This window comes from Pteronotus mesoamericanus, unplaced genomic scaffold, assembly GCF_021234165.1.
Source record: "Pteronotus mesoamericanus isolate MK-2021 breed Mesoamerican mustached bat unplaced genomic scaffold, CSHL_Meso_final contig_105, whole genome shotgun sequence".
Lineage (NCBI taxonomy): Eukaryota > Metazoa > Chordata > Mammalia > Chiroptera > Mormoopidae > Pteronotus > Pteronotus mesoamericanus.
This window is the reverse complement of record NW_026555006.1, coordinates 4475359-4492144: the sequence shown is the minus strand read 5'-3', so window position 1 is coordinate 4492144 and position 16786 is coordinate 4475359. Positions and strand designations below refer to the sequence as shown.

The 16786-nt window shown below is 37.5% G+C and overlaps 1 protein-coding gene across 1 annotated transcript in view; it reads right to left on the bottom strand.

The window, feature by feature from the left end:
• Positions 1-3858: 3858 nt before the first annotated feature.
• The window catches only part of ZYG11B (zyg-11 family member B, cell cycle regulator), a 67514-nt gene continuing 54586 nt past the window's right edge, over positions 3859-16786 (bottom strand). The window contains exon 14 of the mRNA XM_054573187.1: positions 3859-8450. Within this exon, the coding sequence (XP_054429162.1) occupies positions 8260-8450 (191 nt within the window). The 3' untranslated portion in view covers positions 3859-8259. The remainder of the gene's footprint in view (positions 8451-16786) is intronic.

Here is a 16786-nt window from a genome sequence, read left to right as displayed (position 1 = left end):
GGCATGCATAGGCAGCCAATAGATGTTTCTCTCTTTCTCTCCCTCTCTCTCTAAAAAAGCAAAGAAAAAAATATTCTGGGGTGAGGATAAATTTTTTTTTTACAATGTTTTATCAGTTTTCAGTATACAAGATAGTTATGATATGTTTATATAACTTACAAAGTGATCACCCCCATAAGTTTAGTACCTCATCTGACACCATACATAATTATTACAATATAATTGGCTATATTCCCTATGTTGTACATAGATCCCTGTGACTATTTTTTAACTAGCAATTCATACTTCTTAACCCCTTCACCTGTTTCACTCATTCTCCCAAACCCCCTCCCATGTGGCAACTGCCAATTTGATTTCTGTGAAAACGGTTCCTTTTATGTGTATTAATGTAAAGTGACAGGAAAACAAAGGTTTTTTTGCTCTTAGTTCTTACATTTATTGGTATCCCATTCTAGGAGAGACACTCATTACAGACGGTCTTGACTGAGTGATTGCAAGATGATTTTAAACAACTGTCTTATTCAATGCATGGGAGAAAGCCATCCATCTGCAACATCCAGTCACTGGTGCCGTTTCCCCAAACCTGCTCCAAAGGCTGACTTCTGGAAGCTGAGAGCTCAGTGTGGGCACTCCCACCCTAGGACTTACTCTTTCATAGGTTGGAACTTCTTTAAAGGCTGAACTTTGAGACTGCATTAGAATCAAATAATTTCCCTGGCCAGGTGGCTCAGTTTGTTGGAGCATCTTCAGTACACCAAAAGGTTGCAGGTTTGATCCCCAGTCCAGGCACATGCCTGGGTTGAGGGTTTGATCCCCAGGGGTACATGCCGAAGGCAATCAGTCAGTGTTTCTCTCTCCCTCTCTCTCCTTTCCTGTCTCTATAAAAGTCAATGAACATATTCTCAGGTGACGATTTAAAAAAATTTTTGTAAGAGGCAAAAATGTCTAATGTGAGTGCTCACAATTACTGCCTTTCACCTCTTCCTCTCAATCTGAGGAGTTATGCAGTTAGTCAGACTAGTTCATTGGATTATGATGATGCAGGTTAAGAATGGGGAATTGGAGATGGCAGGGTGATCAGGAAGAAAAAAAATTAGCCAAGACAGAGTGGGTCTATCTACACAATAAAAACAGAGAAAGTGTGAGGGTAGGGAGAAGAATGGAGGCAGTCTTTTAATTTTTAATTTTTGAAGTGTTGGCTATAAACAACCCAACCCAACAACTTGTTGGTTTAAATATTAACCAAAGATATTTGTTGTTTTCATTGGTATGTATGACCCATAGTAATACCATGTAACTATTGAGTGAATTATTGGACAAACAATAAACAGTTAAGAAAAACCAATAAACTCTGTTTAAAATGCCTATTACTCCAAAACATCTAATATGATCTTTGTGTTGTGAAGTAGTAGTATTTATAGTGACCATTCATTGACAGTTCTATAGTATCTAGACATTAATGCTGCCCCATAATACCATCCTCGAAACACAGTTAATCTCTACTCTGACTGGTGCACATTCTTTTCTGTACCAATGCTATCTATGTAAATAGTTGTTATACTGTATTGTTTAGGGAATAATGACAGGAAAAATAAGTCTGTACATGTTCAGTACAGACACAGTCATCATAGGCCTAATTACATAGTAGACACGATCAACAAAGTAATTTTTTTCCAAATATTTTCCACCCAGTGTTGGTTGAATCTACAGATGCAGAACCTGTCATTATGTGGGGGCGCGGGGGCAGGGGGTGTCAACTGTACTGCCTAAACTTAAGAAATCTCATGCTATTATGCAACAATATGGTATGTGGGGGATTGGGGAAAATCCATTGGATTGGAGGTTGAGAAATAAGACTTGTGGTAGAATTTGTTACTGACTTGTGAGACTTGGGCAAGTTCATTTTACCTAAGACTTAAGTTTCTTCAACTAGAAAACACAGTTTCTGAAACTAAAATCACTAAGAATTCTTCCAGGTCATGGGGTTGTTTTACAATATTATACTTTGTTTTTTATTAATCTCCCTGACTAAATGTACTTTAAAAATATACATTATATCAGTTAATTATCTCGACCGTTTTGTGAATGAATGTCAACCCAGACATCATGTTCTCTAGTAAGTCTTTTTGGACTGTCTAATGGGTGCCGTTGGTTTCGGCGTGGTCACTGTGCCTCTATAACAAGCACTGTGGGCTGGTCTGTAATACCATGTTAAATAGTATTTACTTATCTACTTATTTTTTTTTTTTCTTCTCCACAAATCTTTAAGTTCCCTGAGGGATATATAAATGATGTAAGTTACATCACTTAAACAGTACCTAGCATTGGTATTTCATGTAACAAATAAATGGAGCTCCAGTAGTAGACAACTTTCTTAAAAAGCTGAAGACAAGCCCTGGCCAGTAGCTCAGCTGGTTAGAGTGTTGCCCTGATACACCAAAGTTGTGGGCTTGTTTCCTGGTCAGGGCACATGCAAGAATCAACCAATGAGTACATGGATAGGTGGAGCCACAAATTGATGTTTCTCCCCTCAAATCAATTTTTTTTAAAAAAGGAAAAGAAATTATCTTAAAAAAAACTGAAGCAGGATAATAAGAAGCAAGGAAAATTCCTTGGCAAGTAGAATGGGGAAACTGAGACAGATAGGTGATTCAAACTGGCCTCATCCAGCATAAAAATTCACCTGCTTCATTCTCCCTTGCACAGCCACTCCCTTAAGCATTAAGCCCTCAGAACAATGAGGTTCTGATCAGCATCAAATAATCTTTAGGAACAAAGCCTCAGGTCTGTTGACCACAGGGTTTTGGTCAGAGATAACATCCAAGCTTCAGTTGTGTTTCAGCTCCAGGCCCAGAAAAGCAGCAAAACCAGAGGAAGCTCTGCCAAGGCTGACATTAGGACCAGATGCAATGACAAATAAGCCTCTACCCTAGCACTGACCAATCAGTAGAGACCAAGACCCTGACCTTATAGACATACCTGGAAAGCTGATGACTATCTGTTGAGATCGTCCCCTGATACTACCCCTGAAATTCCTGACTTTAGAAAACAGATAAAAACCTTTTGGACAAAAGGACCCAGTGTGTTTGCTCACTCTCTCTTTTGCAGGAGTGTTCAACCTGCAGCCCACAGGACAAATGCGGCACAGGATGGCTATGAATGAGGCCCAACACAAAATCATAAATTTACTTAAAACTTTTTTTTTTTTGCTCATTAGTTTTCGTTAGAGTTTGTGTATTTAATGTGTGGCCCAAGACAGCTTTTCTTTTTCCAGTGTGGCCCAGAGACGCCAAAAGGTTGGACACCCCTGGATCTAAAGCAACACCATACCTTCTTTCTTCAGGCGTGTATCTTTGCTTTCTTTCTCCTTAGCTATAAGGGTCCCCATGAAACTCGCGACCAGAGGAGTAGGGGCCAGCAGTAACTATTTCCGGGATAACCACCTGAACCTGTCTCCAAAGGTTTTTTGTTGTTGTTGCTGTTGTTTCCTCTGTAACTTGTTTCCTGAGTCCATACTCCAGCTGCCTCATTTCCTCTGCCTCTGTGACTTTCTTTCTAAAAGGCCAAGGCAGCTCTCTGAGCAGCCCGCTTGAAGCTTTTCTTCAAGTGTACTTTTGCTTTGCATGCTAAATATACTTCCTCTTGCGTAAGAGTTCTTGGCTCTGAATTCTCTCTTTGCCGAACTCAAGAACCAGAAGCCATTGCCAGTAACAAAACCATTGGTCTTTTTCAGAAAGTAATTGTTACAAGAGGATAACTAAGGAACCTGAATCTGGCATTAGTATTAAATTTTAAAGCAAATGTCTAGAATCAAAGTACACAAGACGAATTTTACATAAAATTTATAACATTTATTTAGGCAAAAAAAAAAAAAATCCCCAAACAAAAATCTGTACACACAACATTAAAACCTAAGTGATGTCCTGATTTAAAATATAGCATGATTCATGTACAGAACACTGCCATTCATCTGGCCACTGTGAGAACAGTGCCTTCAGTCCAGATAACTAAGAACCTTTGAAATGTATACACTTTATACTTTCCAATAAATTTTTCATATCCTTTGAAAGGAGTTAAACTAAACTCTTCCATTAGAATTCAAGTTAAAGATAGCTTTTCTCACACTCACAAGTCAGAATTTGACAGTAGGGGTTTCTACAAAAGTCATGGATTTTTTAATTTTATTCTCATAGATTATCTGAGAATATAAATCTTGATATAACATCCTCCCCTTGCTAAAGGGAAGATACCACTCTGAACCCAATTTGAATGGTTTTTCCAAAAATGAGTTCCAAATTGAGCACATACTATTAATGAACTAGATTTACAATTTCCCACAAAATAATTTTGATAAATTTGGATTTTCTAAATATTCGTAATAGTCACTCTGTCTAGCTATGAAGTTAGGCTGTGCTGTCCAAAAGAGTTCTGCTTCATCCAGAGAAATAAGAAACAGCATTGCTTTTCTCATAGATTACCCCAAAAAACTGGGGGAGGGAAGAAATGGGCAGAGAAAGTTCTTTCTTAGGCTACCTATCAGTTAATATAGAATGTTTTACATTAAGATTTGGAAACTAAAGAATGCATAATTAGGAGTGTACCATGTCATGCAAAGACTATGTAATACTAAAAAAGATAAAGCAATTACTCATTTAAAGCACATTCGGCAAATTTTCCTATCATACTGCTATTCTCATCACTGGATGAAGGCTGGATATGCATTATTTCTAAAATAAACAGTTCATGAGTTAACACTAAAAATTAAAAATGTGTCAATACAAAGCAAATGGTAAAGATTAAACATCCAATATCCACACAATCATTTGTAACTGCTACAATGGATTTGAGAGGGAAACCATAAGTTTACAAATCTCTCTGTAAGCTATCTTAGAATACTGCTCTGAAGCCCTAGCCACTAAGTCCCCAAATAGGTATTCAATAACATAAAGATAAAACTGCCCACATCAGCTGACGATGTGATAGTGCCTTTAACTTATGCCTTTAGATTAATAATACTGGTTTGTTCCAAGAAAAAAGTTGCACAATAACAAACTAATTTGTTTTCCCTGCTACTCAAGACGTCTTTTCAAACCTGGGTATTGCTGCACATTGTTACCTGGCAGGGAAGGGGCGGTGGATGGTGGTGGGTGGGTGTCATCTACTCATTTTGAAACATTACCAAAACCACGATCCATTCGTCTAATCTGTCCCAGTTTAGCACATAAAATATGTTTTCATTAAAATGTGGTTCAAAGGGGTAGAAGATGACCCAATGCTATCTTAATGCATGGCATAATAAAAAATTCAGCCAAATGAAAGTGGCTGGGGAGAAAAAGGACCAACTCAAAAAGTCCCACTAGTAAAAGCAACTTCCTAGGCTGGATATATAAGATTAATGTTTTTAAATATGGGTCTTTCTTTGGATGTTGACATTCAAAAGATAAAATTAAATTCTCAGAGCAGCCTTATGGTGATTCACCGCCACCTTGGGTAATTCACTTAAATTGACTGGTGCCTCTAAACAGCATTTCTATCCAGGAGTGAAGAGCAATATTAAAGTCAATTCCTGGAACTGTGGGTCTGATATGATTTTTTAAATCCTCAATTAAGATCAGTAGTCACTGAGTCGTTGGCCAAGGACAAACTAACCCCTTATTACTACTTGATTTATATTTCTTTTCAACTGCAAAAGGAAAAAAAATGATTTTTTAGAGTACAAAGATCACAGCAAAACTTACTTGATAGAAACAATGAGATAGCTTAAATATTTCTGCTTTAATTTCAGAAAGTTCTTGTTTTATTCAATGATACCAACATGCATCATTATACTCTAAAAAGTCTAATTCAGTTACCTTTGGTTCTAATTCTTGCTGTTGCTTGTGGAGTGATGTAGTGATATTTTATAATATCTGAGCACACCTACAATTTGAGCAATGAGTGGTTCAACCCTAGTCTAAATTGTGCTTGAAACAGTACTTTTTAAGCCATTGAAGAGACAACCCTTGAAGGCACCAAGTACTGTTAAATTCTATTATACAGATGTAGAAGGGAGGGCTAATAGATTCTAACTGTAGAGAAAGGCCAGTTATGCCTTATAATTTTGATATCCACATCTATTATATTTTAGCCAGATTTGAGACCTTAGAAACAATTCTGTGCCTTAATTAGATATACAATTTAAAGAACCATCCCAACAATAAAGGCACTACCATTTTTATACATTTGGGATGTGATCAATTATTTTGCTTTTAAGACTCAGAGGTATCTGGCCATCATCAGTGTTCAAAGCAGTAAATTAAAATATTTTTGAGTCTTCACCTATCAACAAGTTATTCTGCATAATGAAGAGATTTATTATCTTCTGTACATTTATAGCCATTTCTAAAAACAATTTGTTAAGACAAAAATCTAGGATTAGCCTATAAGGAACATGCACTTTTGTCTTAAACAGGATATAAGAAAAGCTTGAAGCCAAACTTTTCAAATAGGCTTTCCCTTAATTACACAAGCTAGGAGACCTGGAAATGGTCAACATAGCTACTAGCAACTTCCAAGTTACTGTAGGCTGTCATTTTCTACATTTTGCCTTAGACACTAAAATTCAAAAAAGGGGAGGGGTGGTGATTTAAAGAATTTTCCATTTCCTCTGAAACAGACTTAATCTGTGAAAATTTATCCTGTACCTGTAACATTTTCTTAAACCAATTAAGTAAAAATTAATCCACAATTTGATTTTTAATGGTTCTAAAAACCTATTCAATACTTCCTTAATTTAAGTTTTCATCCCTGTGGAGTAGCAGCAAATAATTCAAGTACGATTACTGTAATAGTGGTCTAAAATGTGTGTCAAAAATGTTATCAACATACTAATAAACTAGCTCCTTTCTAAATAAAAATGTTTCTGAATTATCACAATAATTTAAACATATCATTTAAAATCTCTGTTGAAAACATTTTGGTCATCTATGGAAAAAAATGCACTCATGAGATTGTGATTAACCTTATTCACAAACTAGAATTTGAACTGGGAATTAAGTTTCTTGGTGACTTGCTGCCTCCCAACTGCCATAATAACTGATTCTTTACTATACTATAACAGGTATATTAAAGGAAAGGCAATTGTCTAAAAAAGGTAATCCATTAAAAAGTATTTCCTTTTATGCACTGCAACTAGAACTGCCACATTTAACAACAGTCTAATTTTTGTTATTCATTTTTGGCAGTGAGATGTGGACATCTTTTTCCCAACATGAAAACATTAAGATACACATAACTTCTTGTGGCAAAATTTACTGTTAATTATATTTTAACTGAGAAGTAACATCATGTGTGGTCGATTTTCTACTGAACAAAATGATTTTGAAATAGAGGGACAAGAATGGTCAGTTTTAACGAGACATTTTAAAAAATTCACATTTTCACAACAATGTGACAGATAGATTCAGACAGTTAATCTTTAACACAGAATGCTGTAATATTTTACACTGTGATGCTTGGGGAATTATTTTTAGAGAGTAACCAGCAGTCTGTGTAGGAAGCAGAAGCCCATGCTTCCAGGAATAAATATGAAGAAGCAGCTACTGCTCACTGCCCTAGGACAGGTGAACTCCAGAAGGATATCCTGCTCCAGTTTAAAAACTATACCATAAGACCAGACCTTTTCCCAGTTCCTAAACTCTGTTCTCCCTTAATAGTTTTTCTTTGTAATACATTTTTCTTCCAGCCATCCAGGCTCCAGCCAGTGAGCAGCATTCCCAAGGGGAGGATTCAGATTTCCATTCTTTCACACTAAGAAGGGCGTCTTACAAAAGGTACACAGATAGAGAATAAAGGCATTTTATACAGAAGCAGTAAAAAATTTACAACTGAAGCAGTGACAGAAATCAGGTTAATAGCTTATCTGAAGTTGCAAACTGATTGGAAGGGTCTATAAGATCAGAAAAGTTTGGCCTACGGGTTCGTGCAAATTTTATCATAAAACTGTAGAATTTCAAGCACAGGTAAGTGCAAACACTGAAAGGTGTGGAAAATTTCCTAAAAAGCAATGATGAAGGAAGAGACCCTTCTTACCTCATAAGTTAAAAATCACAAAACAAATTAGAGACTGTTCACATGGGCAGTACTGTACATCATCAGTTTCAAACTGATCTAAGATTCTTGTCGTAGAAACCCCGAAACATCACAGAGGGTAAAGATATTCCAAATTAACCTATCACAAAAAGGATTCCTGTGATTCAACTATCCAATTGCCTATGGCTATCAATTTAGTCTGGCCTGTGGCTGCTTTTTACAGGGAGGGGGTCTCCCATGGCGTACAATGTGTTTTTCTAAGCTGTCCAGAATGGCCACAGCAATCTGTTGGACATGGGGATCAGTCTGTTCATGTTCTTTGATGTTGTATAAATGCTGCAATCCTCCCTCCTCAATCAGCATGCTGCAATACCTTGAGGCTGAAAGAAAATAAGAGAAAAAGCTTTTCTTAAATCACTTAAAAATTATTTCACAAAAAGAGTTATTTTTTCACTTCAATTTTAGCTGTTTTGTTATTGACTACTAACATATGCTACAGCTTGTTAAATATCTTTGCAATGATGTTATGTCTATACTGCAAGGTTCCACAGATAACTAATACACACACCATGTATATATTTATATTTACATTTTATTTTTTAACAAATATTTTATTTATTTATTTTTAGAGGGGTAGGGAGAGGGAAAGAAAGAGAAACATCAATGTGTGGTTGCCTCTTGCATGCCCCCTTGGGGACCTGGCCTGCAACTCAGGTAAGTGCCCTGATTGGGAATAGAACTGGAGATCCTTTGGTTCGCAGGCTGGTACTCAGTCCCCTGAGCCACACCAGCCAGGGATGGGAAAAAATTTTATTTCTCCCCAAATCACAGGTAAGATAGGTGCTGTTATACTTTTACCCATTTCTTGTTTTTTAAAAAATAAACATTCTTTTTTAAAAATTTTACTCTTCAATTATACTTTATATTCAATATTACTTAGTTTTAGTTTCAGTTGTACAGCATAGTGGTTAGATAATCATATACTTTATAAAGTGTTCCCCCTGATATTTTCAGTACCCATCTGGCACCATACCTAGTTATTACAATATTACTGACTACATTCCTTATGCTGTACTTTACCTTCCCATGACTATTTTGTAACTACCAATTTGTATTTCTGTCCCTTCACTTTTTCCACCCTGTGCCCCTACTCTTCTTTCTGTTTTAATTTAACGGCACTGATATTGTACATATAATTTTATTTATTTTTAAATATTTTCTTTGCCTTTTGATACTAAAAATATTTTTGTACAGTTGACTTTTAAACTTTTTTAAGTTTTAAAGGTTGCCAATTCAGTTCCCAATCAGGGAATATGCCCAGGTTGTGGGCCAGGTACCCAGCTGGGGGTGTGCAAGAGGCAACCAATGGATGTTTCTCTCCCTCTCTTTCTCCTTCCCTTCCCCTCTCTCTGAAAATAAATATTTTTAAAAAATTAAAGTTTTTTAGTTTTAGTAATTTATTAAAGTATAATTTATACACAATAAATGAAATAAAATTTAATCTATGTTTTGATAAATTTTGCTAATGTATACACTTGTATAGCCACCACCACAGTCAGGATACAGAATATTTTCAACTAAAACATTTCCTTGTGCAATTCCGCAGTCCATCTCCCCTTCATCCCTCATTCCAGGAAACTACTGTTCTAATTTCTATGACATGGACTACTATTGCCTGGTCTAGAATTCCATATAAATGGAATCATTAAGAATGTATTATTTTATGTCTACTTTTGTTCAGCATGTTTCTGAGATGCATCCATGTTGTTACATATATGTAGTAGTATTTTTTTTTAAAGAATGTATTTATTTTATTTTTAGACAGAGGGGAAAGGAGGGAGAAAGAGAGGGACAGAAACATTGATGAAAGAAACATTGATCAGTTGCTTATTGCATGCATCCCAACAGGGGACCAAACCAGTAACCCAGGCATGTGCCCTGACCAGGAATTGAACTGGCAACCTATCTCTTTGTGGAATGACACCCAATCTACTGAGCCACACCAGTCAGGACTCTTTCTCTCTCTCCTTTTTTTTTTTTTTTTTAAAGTTTTTTCACTTTCTTGATGGTGTCCTTTGAAGTACAAAAATTTAAAAATCTTTTATTACATCCAATTAAACTCTTACTTTTGTCTCTTACTCTTTTGGTGTTCTATCTAAGAAATCATTGCTTAATTCAAGATCATAAAGATTTATATCTGTTTTCTTCTAAAAGTTTTAAATGCTCATGTTTATGTAAATGTAGCTCTTACTTGTAGGCCTATAACCCATTTTGAGTAAATTTTTATGTATGGTATGATGTAAGGGTTCCAGGTACTTCTTTTACATATGTCTACTCAGTTTTCCCAGCACCGTTTTGAAAAACATATTCTTTCTCTACTGAACTGTCTTGGTACCCTTGTCAAAAATCAACTGACCATAGATACATGGATTTATTTCTGCACTCCCAATTTTTTACTTATTGATTTTTTAGAAAGAGAGGAAGGGAGACAGAGACATTAATTTGTTGTTCTACTTACTTATGCATTCCTTGGTTGCTTCTTGAATGTGTCTTGACTGAAGATTGAACCTGCAACCTTGGCATATTGGGACAATGCTCTAACTAACTAAGCTATCAGGCCAGGACTGCATTCTCAATTCTAATGCATTAATCTATGTGTTTACCCTAATGATGTCGAACATCTTTTCATGTGCTTATTCTCCATCCATGAAGGGTCTGTTCAACTCTTTTGTCCATTTTTATAAACTTCTATTATTTTCTTATTACTGAGCTTTGAGAGTTGGCTATACATTATGAACACAAGTGCTTAATTAGGCATGTAATTCACAGATATTTTGACCCAGTGTGTATATTGGCTTTCCATTCTCTTAACAATGTCTCCTAAAAAGTAGAAATCCCAAGCCTCGGACTTCCAGTCAAGATGGAGGTATAGGTAGACATTCTTCACCTCCTTGCACAACCATAGAAAGAATTAAAACTAGATCTCAAAACAAATAACACCCAGAGAAGCAAGCTGTGTGGAAGTCCGACAACCTAAGATTTAAAGAAGCCACATTCATCCAGATGGGTAGGAGGGGTGGAGTTGCAGAGATGGGTGGAGAGACGTGGAGATGTACTGTGGAGCAGAAAACCAGCGGTAGCAGAAGAGATGGTGCCACATTCATGTATGGTGGATAAAAATTGGGAGAGATACCTTGGGAGCAAGAAATCCCAGCCCCAGCCCAGACCACAAAGCCCAGGGTTGCAGCACCAGGAAGATAACTCCCTGTAACTTCTAGCTGTAAAAAACAGAAGGGGGTTGGGCAGTGGAAGAAAATGCTGGATTTTCAGGGGACTCCATTTAAAAGGCCAGCACAGACTTAGAACATACGCAAACCCACCCACCCACTCTGGGATTTACCACCAGGACAACAGCTGGAAGGGTTCTAGTCACATGTGGGAAGTGGGTGAAGCGACTGGAAACAGGGTAAGTACTGGGCAAACCTCCAGAAGCCAAGCAGTGGCACTGTCTCCTCTCCGAGTCCTCCTCCCACACAGAGCCACAAAGTGGTAAAGCAGGTTGCCCTGCCCTGGCAAATACCTAAGGCTCTGCCCCACACAATTTACAGGTTCCTTTTCTACAATAGGCCATGCTACAAAGAGAGGGAGTCAAAGCAGCTCTACTTAATACACAGAAACAAACACAAGGAGGCTGCCAAATTGAGGAGACAAAGGAATATGGCCCAAATGAAAGAACAGAACAAAACCCCAGAAAAAGAACTAAATGAAATGGAGATAACGAACCTATTAGAAACAGAGTTCAAAACACTGGTTATCAGGATGCTCAAAGAACTCACTGAGTACGACAACAACATAAAGGAAGACATGAAGGTAACACTAAGCGAGATAAAGAAAAATCTACAGGGAACCATCAGGGGAGGGAAGGAAGCCAGGATTCAAATCAACGATTTGGGACATAAGAAAGAAAGAAGCATTCAACCAGAACAGCAAGAAGAAAAAAGAATTTAAAAAAACGATGATAGAATAAAGAGCCTCTGGGACATCTCCAAACATACCAACATCTGACTCATAGGGATGCCAGGAGAAAAGGAAGAGAAAGTAGTTGTAAACTTAGTTGAAAAAATAATGAAAGAAAACGTCCCTGATTTGGTGAAGGAAATAGACATACAAGTCCAGGAAACACAGAGAGTCCCAAACAAGTTGGGCCCAAAGAGGGCCACACCAAGACAAATCATAATTAAAATGCCAAAGATTAAAGATAGAGAATCTTAAAAGCAGCAAGAGAAAAGAAGAGATAGCTAAATGGGAGTTCTCATAAGACTGTCAGCTGATTTCTCAAAGGAAACCTTGCAAGCAAGAAGGTACTGGCAAGAAATATTCAAAGTGATGAAAAGCAAGGAACTACAACCAAGATTACTCCATCCAGCAAAGCTATCATTTAGAATGGAAGGGCAGATAAAGTGCTTCCTAGACAATATAAAACTAAAGGAGTTCATCATCATCAAGCCATTATTACATGAAATGTTAAAGGGACTTATTTAAGAATAAGAAGAAGATCAAAACTATGAACATAAAAAGGGCAACAAATTCACAACTACCAACAACTAAATCGAAAAAAACAAACTAAGCAAACAACCAGAATACGAACAGAATCATAGATATGGAGATCATTTGGAGGGTTATCAACTGTGAGGGGTAAGGAGGAGAAGAGGGGTGGGGTGGGGTGGGGAGAGGAGGTCCAGGAAATAAGCAGCATAATTGGTAGGTACAAAATAGACAGAGGGATGTTAAAAGTAGTATACGAAATGGAGACTCCAAAGAACTTGTATGCATGTCCATAGACTTATGAACTAAGGAGGGGGTATTGCTGGAGGGAAAGGGTGTACCAGGCAGTGGGGGACAAAAGGGGGAAAATTGGGACAACTGTAATAACATAACCAATAAAATATATTTTACAAAAGTAAAAAAATAAAAATGAAAAGAAGTCCTTGAGCTTGATTAAGACTAATTTAGCAATTTTTTTCTTTCGTTCTTTACCATTTACTACGCCTAGCCACATTTTTGTCTCATCAATTCTTCACAAATTTAGTGTTTTTTTAATCTAAAAGGTAAACAAGCTTCATCCTTTGGTCACTTCTTCAGATCTCTATTCTCTTTTGCAAGTTCCCATTTACTTGTAAAAATTCAATAAAATTTGTGTGCTTTTCACTTATAAATCTATGTTTGTTAGTTTAATTTTCAGACCTGTGTGTTCGCTTGGGATGGCCACCTGGGTCCATGAAATAAGTGGATATTAGGGTACTGCACCATTAGAGAAACTAAATCTGGACTTACTCTCCTTGTACCCTCTGAGGTGCACAGTACCAGAGAGTCAAGAACTTTTTCTTCCCTTGTAATGGGCAAGGTGATACTCTTCTAAGAGTAACAATTTGATAAAGAATTGGAATTGGTAATTAAAATATTGGTTATCTAAAAAGGGGAGTGGAACCCTAGCTGAGTAACTTAGTTGGTTATTGCAACGAACCGATTAGCCAAGATTGTGGGTTTGATCCCCAGTCAGGGCACATACAAGAGTCAACCAATGAATGTATAAGTGAGTGAAATGACAGGTTGATGTTTCTCTCTCCCCCTTCCTCTCTCTCTCTTTAAAAAAAAAAAAAAATCAATATGTAAAAAGGGGAATAAAGGGGTAGCGGGGAGATATACACCTGAAAGGCTAGCTTACACACCTTCCCAAGCATATGATCACAACTCAGTATGAGTGGGACCAAGGAGCACCCCCACTAAATATTTTTCTGTTTTTATGGTGGACCTGGAGGCAAGGGAGTGGGAAAGGATGTGGGTATGACTATGTAATTCTTGTCATGGCAGAATATTGGTGTAATAACTTTTTTGTTTTCTTCGTCTTTATCCCCATATCACTTCAATGTATGAAAACCCTCCTACCTGATGCAGAGGTCATAGGACCAGAGCTGCAACTACAAATGCTGAAAACAACGATGATACTGAAGAAGAGCAGAATAGGCCACTTCAAAATGTGCCACTTTAGCATGTGGATTATTTTGAGCTGAAGGCAATCAAGACCCGATTAAGAAAAACTTACCTATTCTATAACTATCAAAAGGAGTTTAGATAGGGGGTCTGGCTCAGAAAGTGAACTATTACCAGAGAAAACTTTTACTCAAATGACCTATCTGTATCACAAAGCAAACATCTTATTAACAAACATGTGAACTACCTTCCTCCCCTTTGAAGCCCCAGGCCTCTTTCCCATTCCTTAGCTTAGGATGGCATATAAGCCTCATGGAATGCTTATCCTTGAGTCTCTTATTTTTATGGGGCTCCTATACATAAGAAATTGAATAATTTTTCTCTTATTAATCTGTATTATGTCAATTTGATTATTAAACCAGCTATAGAACCTGCAAGGGCAGAAGAAAAGTTTTTTCCCTGCAACAGTTTTGGCAACTACAAAGGGACCTTCTCTGGCTAGACACTGTTCACTCTAGGCCCAGAGAAGCTGAGAGATCCTGCAAACTCTGACAAAAGACTGCATAACGTAAGAATTCTTACCCTCTCAGTATCCCAGATCTCTCCCTTCAGGATCTGATGGAATCTAGACCGGTGAGAGTCCTTTTCTTTTACAAAATTTCGATTAGAAGAAAATATTTGTGTGAACTAGTTCCTTGAGTATGACGACTTTGGTAAAAATTAGTTTATGAGTATTTTTGTTTTCTCCTTATCCCTTTCCTCCCAGAAATGTTCATTTTTTAAAATTTGGTTTTCATTTTTTTAAAAGATTTTACTTATTTATTTTTAGAGAGAGGGGACAGGAGGGAGATGGGAGAGAAACATTGATGTGCAAGAGAAACATCATCAATCAATCAGTTGGTTGCCTCTTGCACATCCACCAAACCGGGACCTGGACCACCACCCAGGCCTGTGCCCTGACAGGGAATCAAACTGGCGACCTTTCAGTTCACAGGCCTGTGCTCAATCCACTTATCCATGGCAACTAGGGCTGATTTTGATTTTTTACAGGGAGAGTAAGAGAGAGGGAAAGGGAGGGGGTGGAGAGAGAGAGAGATAAACATCAATTTGTTGTTCTACTTTTTTTTTAAAGATTTTTATTTTTAGAGGGGAAGGGAGGGAGAAAGAGAGGGAGAGAAACATCAATGTGTGGTTGTATTTTGTGCATCCTGCTGGGGACCTAGCCTGCAACCTAAGCACATGCCCTATACTGGGAATAGAACCAGCGACCCTTTGGTTTGCAGGCCTGCACTCAATCCACTGAGCCACACCAGCTAGGGCCATTGTTCCACTTAATTATGCATTCATTAGGTGACTATTGTATGTGCCCTGACCAGGGATAAGGCCCATAAGCTTGGCATATTGGGGTGGCACTCTAACTAACTAAGCTACCCAGCCAGGGCATGGGTCATTGTTTTCTTTTGTCTCTGTCTTGTTCTATGTCATGAGAACTTGGCTTTATGACCAGTGAAAATATTCTCTCTGGTCTCTGCCAGCCAGAAGATGCAAATCCTGGTGTGTATCTGGTGGACAACTAAGTAGGCTATGACTCAAATAAGCCCTTTGACTGTGCCAGCGCTCAGTGGAGTTTGTTGTAAGGGGTCCTGGTCCATGAGGAACCTTTGTTGTCTCAACCTTTAGTTGTTCTTTCTTTTTAAAAAAATTCTCACCAGAGGACATGTTCGTAATTTGTTTTTAAGAGGGGGGAAGGGAGAAACATCAATCATTTTCCTCCCATATACGCCCCTGACTGGGGTTCAAATCCACAACCTAGGTATGTCCCTAATTGAGAATCGAACCTGTAGCCTTTTTGTGTATGGGACAAAGTTCCAGCAAACCAAGCCACACAGCCAGGGCAACCCTTGCTATTTCATTGGTGCTGAAAAAGTCCAATTCCAATAGTACCTGTCTGGTGTCAAAAATTATCAGGTTTGTGACTGAGGAGTCTCATGTTCTCTTAGGAAACTAGAAATACTGTTTATACTATAGCAGTCTTACCACCTGTGACAATGAAGTATGATTAATGTCTCTCAGTAAAGCTTTGGTTTTTTTTTCTTCCATGTACAGTCTTGCACAACTTAGTCAGATATATTCCTAAGTATTTCAAAGTTTTTGATGCACTTGTAAATGTCATTTTTTGCATTTATAATGTTTGTTGCTAACACACAGAAATGTACCCTGGAACCTTGCTAAACATACTTGTTAGATTTAGTTGCCCTTTTGCAGATTTCATGGGAGTTTTCTACATAGATAACCATATAACCTCTGAATGGAAACAGTTTACTTCATTCTTTGCATTCTGATGCTTTTCGTTCCTTTTTTTGATCGTACTGGACAGAGCCTACATTACAATGTTCAATAGTGGTAATACTGGACATCCTTGCCTTGTTCCTCCTGATCTTAGGGAGGAAACATTCACATTTCATTTTTCACTTACTTGAGCTGTAGGAATCCCTTAGATGACCTTTTTAGGACTATAGCTTGAATTTTGTCAAACTGCTTTTCCTGCATCTATTGAGATGATCAGATTGCTTTTATTTCCTGTTCTGGTAATAGAATGAAACACATTGATTTTCAAATGTTAAACCAACTTTGCATTCCTAGGGCAACTTCCATAGTCCTTTGTTTTATATTGCTGGGTTCCACTTGTTAAAAAGTTGTTAAGAATTTTCTCATCTATTTTCAT